The sequence below is a fragment of the Nicotiana attenuata genome, chromosome 4 (assembly GCF_001879085.1).
Source record: "Nicotiana attenuata strain UT chromosome 4, NIATTr2, whole genome shotgun sequence".
NCBI lineage: Eukaryota > Viridiplantae > Streptophyta > Magnoliopsida > Solanales > Solanaceae > Nicotiana > Nicotiana attenuata.
This window is the reverse complement of record NC_031992.1, coordinates 6824490-6846052: the sequence shown is the minus strand read 5'-3', so window position 1 is coordinate 6846052 and position 21563 is coordinate 6824490. Positions and strand designations below refer to the sequence as shown.

Below are 21563 nucleotides of genomic sequence, written 5' to 3'. Positions count from 1 at the left end.
TAGAGTCCAAGAGCAGTAAAGTGAAATTGTGAGAAGAAACATGGTCATAACAAACAGAAGCATGCAAAAAGCTCTGAGAAACGTGAAACAAGAGAAGTATCTCTAATTTATCTTCTGCAGCAACATGATCTTGGGGAAGCTTGCGGACTTCCTGAGTCAAACGAATGCATTCACCAACATTTTCAGGTGAAACGAAGCCAAGAGCAACATTTATGCATGACTGTGGGAGCAAGAAACAATTTAGAATAACTAAACTAACAAGACCAATAATATTACTTTTCTGATAAAAACCAACATGATTAGTCTCAAGCTTGTTGAACTATGAGTTTAAAATATATCTGACGGCCTCGTTCTAAAAACCACGCCACAATCTTCTGTTATTTGTCCACCCGAATTACTATCTGACTTTGCTAGCATTGAAGATGAAAATATAGTCCAAAAGAAACAGGCTCTGTTCTATACGCAAACAGATTACTTTTCAATATTCTGGAACCTTTTAGTACGAATGAAAAGCCATCTTACAATCAGTTTTCAAGAGACACCAGCTGACAGGATAGAACAATTAATTTATAGCTAAAATTTCGTCAAATATGGTTATCTTAGATTTCCCACACTATGAGATATATCTGAAGAACTGCCTTATTTTAAAAACGAAGAGGATATATCCGAAGAACTTTGTGCAAAGTCTAAGCAAATTGCAGAGCATTTAGACACTTTCCATTTCTCAAGAATTATGTCCAGAGAAGGCAAGATTATAAGTCAAATGAGATTACGTTAACATGCTTCACAGTGCACAAGAATCGAGAAGACCTGGATAAAAAGAAACCAAAAATTAACCAAGCTGCTGAAGAGGCAATCTAGAATTTAAGTGCAATGATATCCCTTTCAAACGCAAAAATAACCAAAAGCCACACACTTAAGAGCATGAGAAGTTAATTCATCTCTTTCAATGATCAAGTTATGAACAAACATGTGCTCCTAAAGAAACAAGGACCAAGGAACATAAAGATGAGTGGACATAAAGTAGTGTAAAACCTGATTATGGATAATAGAGGAATGCATGACTCGACCAAATAACAGGATGTGAAAATCAAACCTCCTTAAAAACGCAAGAACATGAAATATATTGCAGGGTACAGGCAGTCAAATCAACAATAATGACAACTATACCTCATTCCCTTTTTGATCCAATTATACCTCAATCATAAACTAGTTGGAGCCAACTATATGATTCATCAATGTCCATTCAAATACACAATAAAATGGGTTTCTCCACACTAGCAGTCCTCTAATTTTCTACTAACATACAAATCTCTAAACAGATTAAAACTTAACGCAAAGTATCATATGACTAAGCTTTAATCCCAACTAGTTAGTATCAACTTTTTGGATTGTGCAAACTTTTTCCCTAAGCCCGCATGAATCAGGAGCTCCATAAATCGTACAACTCAAATGGCAGAGACTGTAGGACTTCAGAGACGACTTCTTCTAACGTGAATTTTGTTCTACCATGTCCCATTTTAACAACTTCACTCATTGTAATATCACGTTAAGGACCGATATTTGGAGTTTTTGGTAGAACATGGCCAAACCATCTCCTATGGTCTTTTTTTTCCCTGATGAAGTAAGGGAATCATCATTAAAAGGCATCAAGAAGATGCAGAACAAAAGTTACAAATGTAGCAATACTGCTTGATGGTGTCTGCCCTTATACAAAAACTAATCTATAGCTTTGGAGCAGACAATCCAAAAATATTTCACAGCTAGATACAGGGGCCTGATTGAGCCAACTAAATACATTCAATAAGATGGTTGATGGTCTTCTTTTATTTTACATGTTGCTACATCTGTCAAACGTAATCATTTGTAATCTTGTCTGATCATTTAGGCATATCCTTGTAATGAGATGCATATTTTTTCTGAACTCTCCTATTTTGTTGAGTAGTAGGAGGACAAGATGTTCGATAAATTACCTCTTAAGCTTGAAAACTTTTATAATTGAGAAAATAGTTTCATTAAGAAGCTCCAAGTACATCTTGGATGATTATCAATGGAGCACAGAAAATAAGGAAAACTGAAAGCTAAACTGACTCAACTAGGACCCGGAAGGGTATCCTGCTCAACTATTAGGACAACAACGAAAAGTGATGCAAGTATGTTTTCCAAGTTGACATGAATCACGATCTAAGGTAGACAAGTGTAGAAAATTAAGCACGATCTTTTGAAATTTGGATAAATTATATTTCATCTGTCTAACAGATTAAACAACTAGAGAGATGACACTTTAATTATTTACTGATGTCTTCACACACCTTCAGATTTCTAACTTGATAAGGGCAGCCTGCAGGTATGAAAACTGCGTCCCCTAGTTTTTGAAAAAAGGTCCATGGTTCCTTCCTGTGGAATAGAAAATTATAGTAAAAATATTAGAAAAATAAAAGAAAGAGTTTCACATGGAAATAGGCATCGCAGCTATGAAATTCATACTTGAAATACTCACCATATTTTTCCTTAAGCTTCCTTTTATGATCCCCAGTCAAGTAAAATGTTTGATCATGGATAGGGTGAATAACCTACAATGCAAGACAAATAGCAATTTTGGGTAGCCAGGAAATGGAAGTGGTACGGTATTAATGGTGCTATAGCGTGAAGTTTGCTATTGGTGATTAAAAAGTACTGTAAAATGGAGTTGACTAAAGGATTTTGTGAATGGAGTGGATATATTTTGTTTGGGCTTTCTGAAAGAGACGAAGGGGAGAATTTGTTGGCGAAGAGAGGGTGGAACAGGAATAGATGTTAGAGAGGGTGGAACGACGGAATCCGGCGAGAGGGTAGGTGGTGGGGGGGGGGGGGATTTTTGGCTCAAAACTCCTTTTTGTAATAATTATTTGCGGCCAAAGGACACATGTCTTCCGTTAATTTGTTACTTTGACACATCATCAGACACACACTTATTTTTGTGGATTGGCTATTAGTAAATGGGTTCAATTGGAACAGTTTGGACACACTTTAAGTGTCTAACAGGAAATACCTTTAGTTGGAGTGTTTAAATGAAAAAATGTGACAACTTTAAGGGCCTAATAATAATAAAGAGAGAACAAAATATGCTAAAGTTTTGAAATACCTTTTACTGAACACCTGGGTTTACAAAATAGTCTCTCGTTTACACGTGCGAACGAGAGACTAGGGTTTTCCCATACACATACTACATATATTATATACAATATTATTTTTATAATATGAGAGAGAAAAAGTCGTAGGGTTTTGTGGTTAGGGCAGGTTTTAGGGTTTTGTGGTTAGAGCACCAGATCTTACGGTTTTGTGGTTAGAGGGATTAGGTACAATAATGAGGGAATGGAACTATGTGGTTACCGCTAACAAGCCAACGAACGTTACACATTCCTGTGTTGGCAATTTCACATCTCCTTCACATCTCATTCTTATCATTGCGTATGCCCTAACTTTTATTTGCATTTGAATTGTTTCCTCCCTTTTCCCCCTATTTGCTTTATTAGTTGCTTGTGTTCTAGTGAACTAGTGTAGGTACCCGCGCGATGCGCGGTCAATTTTAAGATTTTGCTTGTTATAAAATAATTTATATGTTATAATAATTGATATAGTACTTTTAAAAGACAAACCAATATAAATGCTTAGTTCATTGTCTAAATTTGTTAACCATAATTTTAAGCATTATTTAATTATTTACTATATTTATTTTACAAATTAATCAAAATCATAAATATACTCAAACTAATCTCTAATCATCCTCTGTTATGTCATTTTTTTTTAACATTAATANNTAATATTTTATTTAGTGTTTTACCTATAATTCAAATGATAATTTTGAACGACTTTTATTTTGTTTTCAATATGATATATTAAATTTTAGCTTTAACTATTGATATTATCTACATATAAATTTACATTAATGTTATTTTTATTCAATATCTATTATGATTTAAGTTAGACATCCTTATCTGTATAATGTGTTTTTCTGAAATTCCTATTATTTATTTTTTGTTATTTTTGTTTTTTATTGTAAAATAATTTTAAAACTCCTATTTGAATGAGTAGAATATTNCTAATAACTTCAGCATCTTCTGCTGAAGTTTTTGAAAAGCTTTATGACAAAACTAATTAATCCAAGGTCAAAAAAACTTCAGCTTTTAGTGCTGAAGTTTTTCAAATGAACTAAATAACTTCAGCATCTTCTGCTGAAGTTTTTCAAAAATCTTATCCAGGATAAAAAAACTTCAGCTTATTTAGTGCTGAAGCTTTTATAAATGAACTTAAATAACTTCAGCATCCTCTACTGATGTTTTTGAAAGCTTAATGACAAAACTAATGAATCCAGGATAAAAAAAAATCTTCAGCTTATTTAGTGCAATTACAAACAAAAACTTCAGCAAATAGAGAATAAAACTTCAGCTACTACGCTTAAGTTCAGCAATTACAAACAAAAACTTCAGCAAATAGAGAACAAAACTTAAGCTACTATGCTTAAGTTCAGCAATTACAAACAAAAATTTCAACACACTTGGTTCAACACACTTGCTACTTCAGGCCCGTCTACTAGAATGCTGAAGTTTTGCGTGATTGTCTTTACTACTTTAGCCCCGTATGCTAAAGTTACGCGAAAAAGTGAATACGCTTACAATTTTTTTTACCAAATGGGCACAAATTAAAATGTGACCCAAAAAACGAGTATAGATACAAATCCCCCTATTTTGTCGAGCAATATCACTTGAGTATGTCCAGCTTTTATCCTTTTGTTGATGATAGGGCCACATCCCCAGTAACATGAGTTTCTGTTACACTATTTGTTTTGTTTCACATAGTTCTAGCTTTTCTGTCCATGCAACATTTTGTGCTTTAATCTCTTTATTTTTTTTAATTTTTTTTTTGTATCGCAAACCGTGGGTAGATTATGAACTCAATATTAGTCGTAAATTATACTATTTAATTATTTTGTATATTTAATAAATTTAGCCGCCTTGGTGGCTTGAGAAGCCATAAATTTTCTTCGGACGAGCAAAAAGTCAATTTGTTAAGCTCCCGTTCGACCATAAAATGTGGGAGTTTTTTTTTAAAAAAAATTTGTTTTCAAATATCTGTTTTTTTATTTTATTTTATTTTATAGATTTTAACTATTTTTTGGTAGATTCTAATTCCTAAAAACAAAATCTTCAAATCCCCCAAAAGAGTTTTAGAGTAGTATTTGACGTTTTCTACTCATAAAACTTCAAATTCTTTTCAAGTATAATGCATGTCCAAACACAATTTTAACTTTCAAAAGTTATTTTTCATCTCATCTTCAAAAACTCATTTTTTTTCCATTTTCGACCAAATTTATGTCCGAACCTAACTAAGAATACATGCGGTTAATAAAATGCCATGTATATTTTATTATTTCTCACACAAACCACCACATAAAAGTCTAGGTCCTTATGCTTGGTGTGGGGTTTCACCTCTTCACTTTCAATAAGTATTGCATTTCCCTTTTGTGGTATAACATGATTTACGTATCTATCACAACAATAAAAAAAAAAAGAAAAAACCATATATGCTATTCCCTCTGGTTCACAATAAGTGTCCAATTTGCTTGTAGCACGCCCATTAAAAAAGATACTAAATTCTATACAAAAATACCCACTATGACTAAACTACCCCTAATTAAACATTTAATGTGAGAAGAAAACTTTTTAGGGATATGTACATAAGGGTTATTTTGTAAAAACAAATTGAATTCTTTCTTGATTACATAACTGGACACTTATTTTGAACCAAAATGAAAAAGTAAATTGGACACTTATTGTGAACCGGAGGGACTAAACTTAGCTTGCGGAGTAGAAAGAGGAATACATATTCCAAGACATGAGAGTCTGCTTGACTAGGTGATCATTATTGGAAACTAGTGTAGGCACCCGCGCGATGCGCGGTCAATTTTAAGATTTTGCTTGTTATAAAATAATTTATATGTTATAATAATTAATATAGTACTTTTGAAAGACAAACCAATATAAATGCTTAGTTCATTGTCTAAATTTGTTAACCATAATTTTTAGCATTATTTAATTATTTACTATATTTATTTTACAAATTAATCAAAATCATAAATACACTCAAACAATCTCTATCATCCTCTGTTATGCATTTTTTTACTATAATATTTTTAATTAATATTTTATTTAGTGTTTTACCTATAATTCAAATAATAATTATAAACTACTTTTATTTTGTTTTCAATATGATATATTAAATTTTAGCTTTAACTATTGATATTATCTACATATAAATTTACATTAATGTTATTTTTATTCAATATCTATTATGATTTCAGTTAGACATCCTTATCTGTACAATGTGTTTTTCTGAAATTCCTATTATTTATTTTTTGTTATTTTTATTTTTTATTGTAAAATAATTTTAAAACTCCTATTTGAATGAGTAGAATATTTTTTTGTATTTTTATTTTTTATTGATAATTATAATATCTATATTTATTAATTCAAGTAGTGTAACCAATTAATTCAAAATTTAAAATTCAATAAAAAGTTATTTAGAAAAGTAGTTTATTTTGTCTTAACAATGCCACTTGGTTTTTTGTGGTTAAGACACTTGTCTTAATGTAGTGGTTTTGCTTCTCCTATTCTATATAGATAGATTATAAGATATCTATATTTATTAATTTAAGTAGTGTAACTAATTAATTCAAAATTTAAAATTTAAAAAAAAACAATAGTTAGAAAAGTAGTTTAGTTTGTCTTAACAATACCACTTGGCTTTTTGTGGTTATGACACTTGTTTTAATGTAGTGCTTTTGCTTCTCCTATTCTATATAGATAGATTAATCCTAACTGCAGTGTTACCGAAGGAGCAGTAACTTTGTATTTTTCAAATATAATGATTTCATTTCTTAGTATTTCCTTCTCTTTTTTTTTTTTTTCCTGCATGGCATCTTTCTAAGTTTTTGAAGGTGTATTTGACTGTACTTTATCCAATCTTGACTTAGCAGACTTGTAATTGAAGTTAATAGTGCTCTTTCTTGGTTTGGAAAAAGAAAAAGATTATATGAATAATTCCTCATAAAAGAAAATGATAGCAGTAGTTCTAGAGAATCAACAATTGCAAGGCGAGAAAAAGTATCCCTCAATAAGGATATAAGTAAACTTTGGCTGACAAGTGAGGTTTGCTCAGTTGGTAAAAGCACCTCCACCCACGGCCGTTAGGTCCCGGGTTCGAGTCACCGTGGAGGGAAAGTGTGGAAACACTATAGATCCTCGAAACTAAATTAGTTCTAGCTAGCATTTTGAGTAGCATGCCACAAGTATTCCTGCCATCTTGAGTGGCAAACTATAAGAATTGAATATCTTTCCTCGTATGATTTAGATTTTTCTTATTGGATACTTAATCTTCTAATAGACTCTATCCTTGAGTCCAATCTTGATTAAAATATTCCAACTCGTGTGATCTATATTTCTTTTGTCTTTGCTTGACTTCTCATGTGCTGTAGTAGAATAATGAGATGAATCTCTATTTTGGCTATCTTTCATAATCCCTTGATTCATCGTCTTTTAAACTATAAAAATGTCTATAGAGATTTATCAGAGTCCTAAGTATGTAAGTATTTTATCACGTTCTAACTTCTATTAGCGATTCTTAAATGACATTTTAAGAAAATTACCAAAGATTAGCTGAACCATACTGATACCAAAAAGAAACCGAGATAATTGGTACGACTTCAAAAAGTTTAATTTTGGTTATATAAAATAGAGTAACCTAAAAATTGGTATGGTTTAACTTTTATAAAATAACCGTACGACCCAAACCATTGACACCCCTACTTGGCCTCTGCCATAGCCACCTCTCACACCTCTTCATCGGGGCAATTGTGCATCTCCTATTCACGTGCCCGAACAATTTCAGCTTCGCTTCCCGCATCTTGTCCACAATAGGGGCCATTCCCACCTTGTCCCGAATATCTTCATTCCTAATCATATCTTTCTTAGAATGTCCACACATCTAAATGAATATCTTCATTCTCGCTACATTCATTTTTTGCACATGAGAGGTCTTAACTGACCAACATTTTGCCCCATATAACATAGTCGGACTAACAACTACTCCGTAGAACTTGCTTTTAAGTTTCAGTGGTACTTTCTTATCACACAAGATGCCGGATGCAAGCCTTCATTTCATCCGCCCGCTCCATTGGGATGTGTGATATCATCATCAATCTCCTCATTACTTTGGATTATAGACCCAAGATACATGAAACTTCTTTTTTAGGGATGACTTGTGTATCCGGCCTTCACTTCTATGTCAGCCTCCGGAGCCACGTCACTGAACTTGCACTTCATGCATTCCGTCTTAGTCCTGCTCAACCTAAAACCTTTAGACAAAGTCTGCCTCCAAACTTCTAGCTTAGTGTTAACATCGCCTCACTTCTTGTCAATCAAAGCTATGTCATCTGCAAATAACATGCACCAAGGTACATCCCCTTGAATGTGTCGTGTCAGCTCATCCATCACCAAGGAAAATAAGAACAGGTTGAGGCTTGATCCTTGGTGCAACCCCATCATGATTGGGAAGTAATCGGAGTCTTCTCCTATTGTCCTTACCCGAGTCTTAGCTTCATATACATATCCTTAATCGCCTTAGTATATGTTATAGGTATACCTCTAGCCTCCAAACATCTCCACCGAACCTCCTTTGGGACTTTGTCGTAAGTCTCTTGTAAATCGATGAATACCATATATAAGCCCCTCTTCCTTCCCCTATACCGCTTCACCAATTTCCTAGCAAGATGAATGGCTTCTGTAGTTGATCGCCCGCCCTGGCATGAATCCAAATTGGTTCTAAGAAATAACTACACCCATCCTCACCCTCATCTCTACCACCCTCTCCTAGACTTTCGTAGTCTAGCTTAATAGCTTGATATCCTATATAGTTGCAATTTTGGATATCATCCTTGTTCTTGTATAATTGAATCATTGTACTCCACCCCCATTCCTTGGGCATTTCTGCCGTCCTGAGAATGATATTAAATAACACAATAAGTCACTCCAAACTTGCCTTTCTTGTGCTCTTCCAAAATTCCACATGGATTTTGTCTGGCCCCGTCGCTCGACCTATTTATCCTACGCATAGCCCCCTCAGCCTTTGCAACCTTCAGACGCCTACAATACCCATTGTTGTGAGCTCTCGGAGTGCTCCAAATTGCTCAACATAATGTTCGTGTCTCTTTCCTCATTCAAGAGTCTATGGAAATGTGTTTGCCATCTATGTCTAATGTCTGCCTCTTCCACCGATACTTTACCATCCTCGCTTTTAATGCACTTCACTTGATCTAAATATCGAGCCCTTCTCTCTCTGGCCTTGGCTAGCTTGCAAAGCTTCTTATCTTCGCCTTTGTCCCCAAGTTCCCCTATAAGCATTCAAATGCTGTCGTTTTTGTTGCCGTGACGGCTAACTTCACCTCTTTCCTCGCTGCCTTATACCTCTCCCTATGCGTCCGCTTATCCTTCCGGTCTTTGCTCTCCATTAACTTCGTGTAAGCGACCTTTTTGGCTTTCACTTTCCCTTGGACCTCTTCGTTCAACCACTAATCCCCTCGATGATAACCAATGTTACCCCTCGAGAACCCCAACACCTCGCGGATTGTCTAATGTTCTATATTAGAGATCTCACATATGTTCATAATCAATCCATCATAAGGTTTTTTTTCTTCCCTTTCCTTCTTTCACGCTCTCTTATTTTCATCCATCTTTTTGTTTACTAGTTGATATTTCTTTTCTGTTTTGTTTTGAATATAAGAACTAGTGACTCTTAATATTCACTTATTAATATGATCTTTGTCTATAAAAGTGATGAGTGTTTTGGCTCTGGAATATTCAAAGTACGAGTTCATTTTTGTGTATTTATCTGCAGATTATGTTGGATGTGCCTATATATGGGAGAATTGCCACACTTGAGCTTTTCCGTCCTAACGTGAGTTGACAACCTTTGATTGAGTAGCACATTATTATTTTGCTAAATGTATTGGACACAAAAAGGTTTCTTTTAGCCACATATGAGTTTATCATATTTCCTGGTTATCTTGGCAGGGTGACACACAAGATCTTCTCTTCATCACAACTGAGCGGCATGGATATTGTGTCCTTCAGTGGGATGCTAAGGCACATGAAGTTATCACAAGGTCAGTATGCAAAACTGCATTTCGTGCTTGTGGGTTGCATGTATGTATCTCGGTGCAGTATACTTCATCTTTATATCCATTTTATTGGAGCCTTCAAAGGCAATTTGCTTGGTATGTAGAAAACTTAGCCAAAGTAGCCAACAAAAGGTCGTTGTTTATTCATGAAACCTTCTTGAAAATTGAATCTAGGAGTTGTTCTAGCTTTTATATGCCTTGTGTTATTGCCACTGGTTGAAGCTTTTCTTTTAAATACTCCTGGTAGAAAGTTTTCCTCTATCATTTGCTTCACTCCATATCTTTGTAGTCAGTGAATTTAATTTGCTTCTCAAACTTTTTCTTTGATTGGTAATTTCTTCTCAAACTCAGAACTTCTCCTCTTTGTGGTGTTCTCACTGCTTTTATTTGTAGAACAAAGGGAGATGTCTCAGATCAAACAGGCTATCCCACGGATAATGGTCAGGTATTCTTTTTCCAAATGCCTTTAAATACAATTGTAATTTAAAGGAACAAACTGATATTATGTTAGTTGATTTCTCATTTTGTCAATGAGATTGTCTATGTATCAAGACCCTATTTACCCCTTACTCTTTTCTTTCTTTTGGTAGATTGGTTTAATTGACCCGGACTGCAGATTGATTGGACTGCATCTCTATGATGGTCTGTTTAAGGTACCATCCTTACTAGACTCAACAAATTGGCTCTTTGGTCTTCGTTTCATTAGGTGTAATGTTTACTGGATTAGATTTTGTGGTGGTATTTTTGTGTTTGCAACGGATTCACCTGGGCTTCATTGTCAACAGGTTATTCCCTTTGGTGAGGAAGGCAAACTGAAGGAAGCTTTTAGCATCTGGTATCCTCAGATTTACCTTTACAAAATTGTGAAGATAACTTATCTACAATTTTCTCCTACAATTAAGTAACGTCCTCTATTTGTTGCTAAATCTTCTCCAGTCGTTGAGCCAGTTTACTTTTCTTGACCTCAACCAATTCACCTACTCAGGATCTACCTGCCTAATTGTGAAATATTCCATTCTGACGTTAAATAATAATGGACGAGGATTGTGGGGGTTGATATGGCGGAGCAGGGCTGCTATATTTCTGTGAGCAAAACCTCTATTAAAACCGAGAAAATAGTGAAATATACTTGAACTATGAGATCAATGCTTAATATATGAAAACAATCCAGATTAGGGCCTCGGCAGGTCAACTTGTAGAGTACAAATGTTAATTGTAGATCAACTCATAGAGATTTTGTTCCTGGATGTGCTGGCATTCCAAAATTCATTTTTCCTGTATTATACGTTGCTATTCTTTTTAGCTTACCTACTTGAAGCTGTAGATGAAATGTTCCAAGGACTACTGTACTGCTCTTTCCTCAGCTTTTTAATATTTGTTGTGCTGCACTTTGAGTTCTCTTTCTTTAACTTTTCCTTTTTGAGGGGAATAAAGTGATACTGTATCATTTTATACAGTGAAGTGCTTTAAGTACACCCAGTGTGACCTCATTTTTTGTAGCAACCTGCCTACATGTCTCTAGGTAGTGATCATTTGTGTGAATTATGCTTCTAAGAAGTGTATCCTATTCTCTATGTAGGAGGATTACTGAATAGTCGTGGTTCCGACTCTGTCTTACCTGGGATCTCATGTTGATCTCGGGAGCTATTCTTCTTTGACTGATAATTCATTATTTTGTGGTTTTTGTTAGGTTTAAGCCTCAAGCTTTGGATCTAAAATTCTTGTATGGTTGCCAAAACCCTACAATTGTTGTTCTATATCAGGTCTGTCATTTTAAATAATAGTGTAGTCATGATGCATACTTTACCATTTTAATTCTTTGCTAATTTAGGTAAAGGATTTTTTTTTCATTTCATCGGGAAACTTAATTAGTGCTTAAAATTCTTGGATATGTCGTTAGCACTTAGTTTATACAATGACATTATGCACTTTGTTTATTCCCTTCTTTTTTAAGAACAAATAAATTTGGTGGGTGTGTGGGGGGGAGGGGGTTTCAACCCATTCAGGCCCCATTTGTGGGACTACACTGGGTATGTTATTGTAGGGGGTTTCAACCCACCAAGCGGATTCATTTGCCCAACTGCCATGGTGGTGTCTTCTGTCTGAGTTTAAATGACTTGATTCTGATGCTTGTTTTTGACCTGACATTTGACTGGCAGGATAACAATGATGCCCGACATGTCAAAACATATGAGGTGCCCTTAGAGGATGACCGCCTTACTGAACGCAGAAAATATCTTTGGGCTCTGAACAATCTTGATAATGGAGCTTCTTTGCTAATACCAGTACCTCAGCCAGTGTTTGGTGTACTGATTATTGGAGAAAAAGCCATTGTTTACTGTGACGCTTCAGCTGTTAATGATACTTACCCAATTGGACGTGGCTTACATGTATAATTTACTAATTTTCTTTGTGTACTTGTACAACCAGCATTCCCACTAGCATATTTGACCTGATAAACCTTTTAAAACCTGTTAATTAATTGTTATCAAGGAAGCTGTTAATTAAATACTGAATGAGATATTGTCTTACTAATTTTATTTGTTCATTTAAGTCTATAAGAGCATATGCGCAAGTTGATGCTTATCGATATTTGCTTGGGGATCGTATTGGGGGTCTTCATCTACTAGTAATCACTCATGAAAAGAAGAAGTGAGTCAGCTTTTTCTGCACTTTGTCTTTTCTACTTTTGCTGAGTTGCTGTTAATAACTGCATCTTTGCTTAGTTGCTGGGAACAACTGTTTAATGCGGGCATATTCTGTTCTTTCCAGAGTTGCTGGAGTCACAATCAATCATTTGCAAGAAACTTCTATTGCATCAACCATTTCATATCTAGGTGGCCATTTTGTCTATATTGGCTCAAGCTATGGAGATTCACAGGTACTTTTAAACTGTTACCTTAAAATTTAAGCTAATGTGAAACTTTATCCTTAAGTACGTTTGCTTGATTCGTCTTGTGGTTTAAAAGGAATATATAGATACCTTTTTTTCTGTATGTGATTACATGAATTGAATTATAATTGTGCCTTTTATTTTGGCGAGATGGGTATATTAATGATATACCAACAAATTAGCCTCAAACCATAGCTAGTTGAGGCCGGTTTTGATGAATCATCAGTGTCCGTTTCACTCCATTTATACCCCCCACCTTTCAGTATTCTATGAATTAGGTCCTTTAACCTTGGCGCTATCTGCAATTTCTACTCCCATACAAATATCTTTAACATCTAGCAAATATTGGACAAATGTGATCATATCAAAAAAATTAAGTCTTAATCTGGACTTGTTGGTATTGGTTATATGAATCTTTTTCTTCCATTATATTTTGCTAAGTCTATGAATTTTTATTGTAGTCCTTCAAAAATAATGTCCTTCCTTTGTGCTTTAATTTTTTGCTGAGTTTGCATGTACATTTATGGGCTATTTCACTGCAATTGGCTTAGAGATTTTACTGTTTGAATATAACTAATATTTAATTGCAATATGAATGATAGAACTCATCTCATCAGATGAAGGGGTATTTAAATAATTAACTTGTTATAGGCTTCATGTTACTCTTGATCTATGAAGCATTTCGCTTACAATTAACCCACTCAAATAGATTGCATAGTGAAAGCTGTAGTATTATCTTATGAAGCAAAATGATTTGCTGTATCCTATCCATGTTTGGCGCACTTGTTGTACTTCGATGCTTACTTAACACCATAAAGTCAAAGGAGGTTCTCGTTGCTAAGAGGTCAGAATAGTTTTAACAAGTGTTGGTTGGTGAGAACGTTATTCAGAGTTCTATCTGCTGTGTTATCGTTGCAATATTTTTTAAAATTCTCATGACCCTTGGTTAGTTATATGAGTGCATATTGGTGCAATAATTTTGTTTCTGAGAGCTTGCTTGCTGTAATTCTCATTATTGTAGACTTTGATTCATTGTAACTTGAGGTTTAAATTTCGGTTATTCCATTTCCTTTGGTGCTTCATATTAGGACATGTTTCAACTTCCGCTGTTCCACTAATATTTTTCAATTCACATTCAGCTGGTAAAGCTCAATCTCCAGCACGATGTTGGAGGCTCTCCTATGGAAGTTGTAAAGAGTTTTGTCAATTTGGGACCTATTGGGGACTTCTGTGTTGTTGACCTGGAGAAGCAAGGTCAAAGTCAGGTTGTGGCTTGCTCCGGAGCCTATAAGGATGGCTCGCTTCGTATTGTTCGGAGTGCAATTGGATTACATGAACAGGTCTTGTCATCTAAGTTGTTTTCAGCTAATGTTTTATTATTTATTCGAAGTGCTACAATAGCTCAATCTATATGCCAATGCTCAATCTATTCGAAGTGCTACGGAATGTGGTCCCTTCGTTCAGCTACTGATCATTCATTCTTAGTTGTTAGCTTCATTCGTGCGACACGTTTTTTTGAAATGGACCGTGAGTATGTGCTGAAAGAAACTCCGATAGAGGGTTTCAATTCTGAAGACCAGACCTTGTTTTGTCATGATGCTGTATGGAATCAGCTTGTACAGGTATGCCTTATGTTGAGTAGATCATCTTATTGAATCAGAACTTATGAGTATAAATCCATCAAAATTGTGATTTAATAATATAGATCTGATTTGGGTTTATATACTTTAGGGTCTATATGCAATTGATAAGTTCTAACTTTTTCCTTTTGGATTAATGGGTGCGACTTTGCCGATATGGAATAAGATTTGTAAATTTTAAGTAGCCAGCAGAGACTAGGTTAGAGAAAATATCAATTGTTGGTAACATTGTGAAACTACCACTTTCCTTCTCTGGAGTTCAGTGGTCTCCGCTACTTCTTGTTGGTACTCTTTCTGGTGTGTGATGTGGAAGCAGTAACAGATAATCTTGAAGATTTGCCACATCTTTCCGCTGCGATCGTTATTTTCTTGAAGTTGTCTCCTTTTTGTTACATTAGTCGTCAGCTTGTGCCGGTAACTTTTGTCAAAGTTCAAATGTGTCTCTACATGTTTCTTAAGTTGTCAGGAATCTTGTTTTGTTATCATGTGCTTTTGTTTGATGTGTGTGTGAGAGAGAGAGAGTCTCTATTGGAACAAGCACATTTGGCTTTGTGCTGTCATACTTGAGATGGGGCTTTGTCATTTGTCAGTTACTGCGACTAATAGCCTGTTTGGCCAAGCTGCAAAAATCAAATTTATTTGAGAAGTGCTTTTTCTCAAAATTGCTTTTTAAAAAGAACTTTTGGTAAGAAGCAGTTTGTGTTTGGCTAATTAATTTGAAAAGCACTTCTGAGTAGCAATTAGTGTTTGGCCAAACTTTTAAAAACTGCTTCTAAGTGTATTTTTCTCAAAAGTGCTTTTCAAAAAAGTGCTTTCGGAGAGAAGCTACTTTTTTCTGTTTCTCCAAAACTGCTTTTACTTCTCCTCAAAAGCACTTTTTTTTCTTCCAAAAGCTTGGCGAAACACTTCAACTTTGAAAAAAAAGAAAAAAAGTGCTTCTAGGATTGGAGCAGCTTCCAAACAGGCTATAATTATGGCTATATGTCCTATTGGCTTCATTGAGACGGTTAAATTTGAGAAACCAGAATCCTCCAATACTTCCCTCTGTCTCTGTCTCTCTCTGTCTTTATTTGATGAGTAATCTTCCATTTCTTTGGTAGACTATAGTGGATATTGATCGTACACTGATTTCCTAGGGTAAAACATTTGCATTGACCGTCTCCAACAAGCAAATTTCTGGCTGAAAATCTATTAAATAATATCTGTATTTAATAGACAGTTGCGCATAAATTGCCATGCAGGTTACTCCAAACTCTGTAAGATTGGTCAACTCTACATCTAGAGATCTGAAAGACGAGTGGTTTGCTCCAGATAGCTGCTCGTTGACTATTGCAACTGCTAACGCCACTCAGGTTTACTCTTGCATTTATCCATGGCTTAAAGTGACAGCTTGTATGCGTGACTGAACAGAAGAATACTTTCCCAGATATTATTGATTTTCGCGATTAGTTTAATTACAATAACCATTACGTTGACTTAGAAAAGAAAGCTATACTTCGATTTTTACAGCACTGATTCTTTAGTTGTGCTCATAGAACTTATACAAAATGCATAACTTATTTCAAACTGGAGCTCATCAGTTAAACTGTACTGTCCTCTTTAGGTTGTAATAATTGATTCTTTATTTTGACTCTGGAAAATCCAATTTCCTTGACCATTCTTTTTCTCCATCATATTTGCGACCTCCCTATCCATAGCGATATACTAATGCATCAGTAAAATCAGCTCTTTTTACCTTCTAATGGTTTGTTTTACCATAAAAGATCTTGTTTCCAACTAGGCTGCACTGTCTTTGACAAAAAATATGGCTGTCTCCACTGAAAATGAATCTCTGTTTGTGATCGACAAACAAGGAGAAAAAGCTGAGTGACAGCATCAGAGTGTTGGATACCGACATGGAAATGAGACGAGGAAGTTTTGAATAAGAACAATACAACACAAATGTCTCTTTGTATATGAAAAATTCAGATTAGTAGACAAAGAACATGCTTTGTGTGAACTCGTAATGAACAACGTGCAACATACATCATCAGTTTCATCGGCTCATTTTAATAATTATGTGAAAACTTTCATTAAACTGTACTTAGAAAGGTTCTCATACCAATCAGAAAATTTGTGCTAAAAAAGATGTACAGCAAAAGGATTCAGATTCCTCCTAATTGTGTATAGAATCTATGAAGTCCACAAAGAGTTACAATAAGATAATAGTCATGACACAAAACTTAAGTTTTGTGCATCTTATTAAAAAAAACTAAACCTCGGTGGAACATGTACGTTTGGGGAAAATGGGTGAGCTATGGTCTTCAAAACACTTGCTATATCTGTCCTTCCAAGCTATGCCAGGTCCAAGGTGGTATCTTCTTCAATCAGTATCATAGATTATAAGATAAAAGAATAGATTCAAGTTAGAGAACATAGTAACAAAGATAAAAAGCATCCATAAGTTGTTCCACACAATAGATGGATTACAAAAATGCAATATTTAGTCCGAGTATATGAGCAAATTCGTCATGCTCTTTTGTTGATCTGGGGTCTTTGTCAAGTAAAAGGGGACTGGTCATTCTGTCTTTTACAAATTTCATTTACTATAGAAGGAATTTATATTTTTGTTTCAAAGACTTTGTTTTGTATGCTATGAATTATTGTATAAAGCAAATGGGTGACAGTTTTCCTGATTCAAAAAATTAAAGATAAAGTAGGACCTGCATAATCTTACCTAATACAGACTATTTGAGTCTGTGGAACAAGAATGAGTTCATGATTTGCTTCATAAGATAAAAATATAATTTGCAAGAGACGGTCTTTAGATCTCACAATTATATCATTATGAAAGCTTGAGTAAATGAGCACTAGTTTTTGAAGTGATGTAGAATATGAAAGACTTAAATAGTAAAATTACTTTAAAAGGTAGTTGGAATTGCCTTTTTTTCTCGATTTATTTAGTAACAGAAATAGCTAAATAATGTGTAAAACAAAAGGATATTAATTAGATTACTCAATTTAGAACCAATTCAGGATTCACCGGGGCATGTTCTAGTTGTTGTGACGCCTTTGGATGTTATCGAAAGCTATAGTTTCTTTTCCTTTTCTTTGGTTATGATTACCTTTGTCATTTGTCACTCCTCTCTTCTACCAATTAGCTCATCGTGCAGTTTATTTCTCTCCGTTTTACAGGTCCTGTTGGCTACTAATGTTGGCGATCTGGTATGCCTAAAAATTGGTGATGGGTTTTTGGAGGAAATAAAAAGTGTTAAGTCGGGTTGTTGTGTCTCGTGCCCGGACATAAACCCAATTGATGACAAAGCAAACTCTAGTAGTTTTGCAGCAGTTAGAATGTGGGAAGACAGAAGTGTCGACATATATTCACTTCCCGGGTTGGATCTCATTAAAATGGAAAAGTTAGGAGGGGAGATAATTCCTCGTTCTGTTCTAATGTGTTCCTTCGAAAGGGTATGTCCTCTTATCTTTATAGCAACCCTTTATGCCTCAACACAGTATTTTCTTTTTGGGGAATGACAAGCATGGGCATTGGGTTCAAATCTGGGGCTGCCTTGTGCGGAATCCAGGGATACAACTGGGCTATAGGTGGGGTACCCTGTGGTCTTTTTTTATGAGGCACTTTTTATCGGCTTTCTTAGCAGGTTTCTTCAGAAAGGAAGTTAATGACTGGTTATGATAGTTTTTAATGCTATAGGCTCATAGCCAAACATGAGTGATCATTTGCACATTCGTTAATTTTGCTCTAGAATCATGCTAGCGTCCTTGGAAGTCCATCCCAAAACGCATGTTGAGATACATAAGCCTTAAACATCTGTGTATAACTGAGCTTCCTCAAGTATTTCTGAGTTTCAGTTGTCTCCTCAGGCTAACTAAACTTCTTTTTTAATCGGTATTCCTTTAGAATAGCTATACTGTTGCCCAGTCGTCTTTTATAATTTCCAATACTGCTTCACGTTTCGTTACTATATTAGCCTAATTAACTCCTTTTTGGTTCCACCCTTTTTTTCTCAGTCAACCTTCGAGTCAAAGACCAGAAGTCATTTACATTGTTATCTGTCCTTTTCTACAAGAATTTGCGATCCCCATTTGAAAAGGAAAAAAAAAGTAAATTAAGATAAGGAGGATTATTTTAAAAGGCGATGAGAGAGTTGAAATATGCATATTTTCAGCACCGCTACCGAATTTTGTTTCCTAACATATTTTTGTATCTCTTCCCCTCTTATAAAGAAAATATATTCTTGTTTTCTCTCACTCTTAGCTAATACCTTTTCACCGACATTGCTGTGTCTGTATGCTAATAAGATAAAAGACATGAGAGTACAAAAAGTTTTCCGTTTACCTTTTATGAGATGACATATGGTTGAGGCAGAAAATTGACTTCCTCATGCATTTTAGATGGAATTCTAGTGGGTATGGTTGAATGAGGTGCAAGTGTCATTTTGGGGTATAACTGAGAGCTAACAAAATTATCCCATCATAAAAATAGCTGGATGAATTATGACGAGACATCCTCCTCTATAGCTTTAGATCAAAATAACTGCCTGAAAGTATAAGTGCAAACTGGCTTTCTTATCACACTTTATTGTATAAGTATATGCCCGCCAAAGGAAAAGATGACTTAGAAAGCAGAAGTAAAAAGATATGACTTACCTCATGGTCCTTATTAGAGAAGCAAATAAATAAATAAATAAAATAATATGTCAGTTACCTCATGCTTTCCCTCTCTTTCTGTAGTACTTGATTTCCAATGATAGCATCTGCATTGTATATAAAAGATGATGACTAGACTTCCGATGGTTAAAAACATTTATCTGAGGATAAAATCAAGACCTGAAGCTGGCTGTTGTAATCTACAGAAGGGGAAGTTCATCAAACTGGGCTGTAGAATTCCTTGGAAGCCACTAAACTGGAACATGTTACTTTCCATGTTTGGTTACGTTTCATCTTTTTCGTCAAATGGACTTGTGTAGTCGGATGTCTTCAGTGAAGGAAAGTATAACAGCAGATTTGGATGACTGATACTGGAGTAAGGTTTTGAATTTAGCAGACAATACATGAAATTTTTGTGCTGTCCTCCTTTAATATGTTCCTTTGCCTCTTTTTTGTGGTTCTAAACCCCCCTCTCTCTCTCACTTCCAGAAATCTTATTTGCTATGTGCCTTGGGAGATGGTCATCTCTTGCATTTTGGATTGAACATGACTACTGGTGAGCTGACAGACAGGAAAGAACTGTCTCTTGGGACCCAACCCATAACACTTCGTACATTCTCATCTAAAGAAGCTACGCGTGTCTTTGCTGCCTCCAATAGACCCATAGTTATATGGAGCTGTAATGAGAAGTTACTTTATTGCGAAGTAAATCTTAAAGACATTATCCATATGTGCCCATTCAATGTTGAAGCTTTTCCAAAAGGGTAATTTGTTCCTTTTCCTCTGTTTTACAGGTAACATTGCGTCTTTGACAAAAAGTTGAATGTACTCTATTAGAATTTCGATCTATCTCTTGATTGAAGTGTTGAATGAACTTGAATTGCCAGCTCAGGCACCTATTATTGGGTTGACATGTTAAGAATCAAAAGTATCTTCTATATATTGTTGCCAAGCTATCATTCAAGTTGATTTTTCCTATATCTTCCATATCTATCACAATTAAATGGTGTTAGAAGTATATATCTTCTTGGTTGTAAGCTTCTGTGTCTTCGAATTGTCATATATTTTCTATGCTCAAGAGCTGTAAAAGCTATTTCTCCATTGTCAACAGTCTTGCAATCGTTAAAGAAGGTCGGTTAGCAATTTGCACTATTGATGAAAGACAAAAGCTTCACAGCCACTCAATACCCCTTTTGGGGGAGCATCCACTCCGCATCAGCCATCAAGAGCAATCGCAGACTTTTGCTATATGCAGCGTGAAGTATAAAAATGGAGATGACTCTGGCAGGCTTGTCCGCCTATTAGATAACAACAAATTATAATATGTATTAATTAAATAACTTACCTGCCGAAAGCAGGATGAACGTTGATATCACAGTAATCCATAGCCACTGCATTGAATATAATAATCAAACCAAATATGAAGTAGCTCTTTCAACTTTGATATCAAAATAATCCACAGCCACTATATTAGAAAAGAAGATCATGAACAAATATCTAAGCCTACCCATTTTGGCTAGCTCCCTTATCATGTCAGATGCCAAGGTCCACACTTAATCCAACTTAATCTTCTTCTTTTTTAATTATCTTAAAACCCAATTGCGTGCTCTACTGAATTGCTCCTCCAGTTTCAAATCATTCAAGCTCATTTCAATATGCATCCAAACACTTGAAGCCATGGGTAATAAGGAAATACCATCAAATATGAACAACCAAACTCAAATGATGAAGTTAGGTGATATAAATATATTACTGGCCCATTGTAACTTGAAGTTCCTAAAGCACACTGCTACGGCAATAGGTTTCGAGTCATAACTGACTTTAGCGAACATGAAACACTATGATAGACATTATTATACAAGATTTCTAAAATACTCATGAAAGCTTAATTAGTGATATTTCTCAAATGAAACCTACGAACTAAGAATGAAATACCATGAGTTTACTATATCAGTAACTTAACCAAAAGTTTGACCCTATCATGTTTTCAAATATAATATCCAACCAAAAGTTAATTTCCACTAGATTTTCCTAATCAGAGAGAAACCTTTTTACATCATCTTCCTTTCCCTTGTTCTTTTTATGTAGTAGAAAATTAACTTCTCAAGCCCAACTATCTCACTTACTATTCAACATTTGTCTTGACATTATGACTTAAATTAAACTA

At 35.0% G+C, this 21563-nt stretch overlaps 2 protein-coding genes and 1 long non-coding RNA gene across 6 annotated transcripts; 2 read left to right on the top strand and 1 right to left on the bottom strand.

Annotated features, from left to right (window-relative positions):
- LOC109224905 lies at window positions 1-2837 on the bottom strand. 4 transcript variants are annotated; one of them, XR_002067778.1, is made up of 4 exons: window positions 2501-2837; window positions 2313-2397; window positions 774-810; window positions 1-220 (listed from the first exon to the last, which is right to left on the bottom strand). It is a non-coding gene; the product is annotated as an uncharacterized LOC109224905 (long non-coding RNA). The 4 variants fall into 4 exon arrangements; XR_002067779.1 differs by lacking the exon at window positions 774-810; XR_002067777.1 differs by lacking the exon at window positions 1-220 and having other exon boundaries at window positions 432-810.
- Window positions 8811-19564, top strand: LOC109225064 (DNA damage-binding protein 1-like). Its single transcript, XM_019389655.1, has 12 exons — window positions 8811-8855; window positions 9931-9990; window positions 10107-10238; window positions 10551-10658; window positions 10804-10866; window positions 10999-11048; window positions 11904-11976; window positions 12373-12603; window positions 12768-12865; window positions 12986-13094; window positions 14246-14728; window positions 15883-19564. Exons 1-12 carry the CDS (start codon window positions 8811-8813, stop codon window positions 15928-15930), a joined length of 1500 nt encoding a protein of 499 aa, XP_019245200.1. The 3' UTR covers window positions 15931-19564.
- LOC109225063 (DNA damage-binding protein 1-like) lies at window positions 15982-20718 on the top strand. The gene is made up of 4 exons (XM_019389654.1): window positions 15982-16098; window positions 17921-18196; window positions 19886-20160; window positions 20508-20718. Exons 1-4 carry the CDS (start codon window positions 15982-15984, stop codon window positions 20716-20718), a joined length of 879 nt encoding a protein of 292 aa, XP_019245199.1.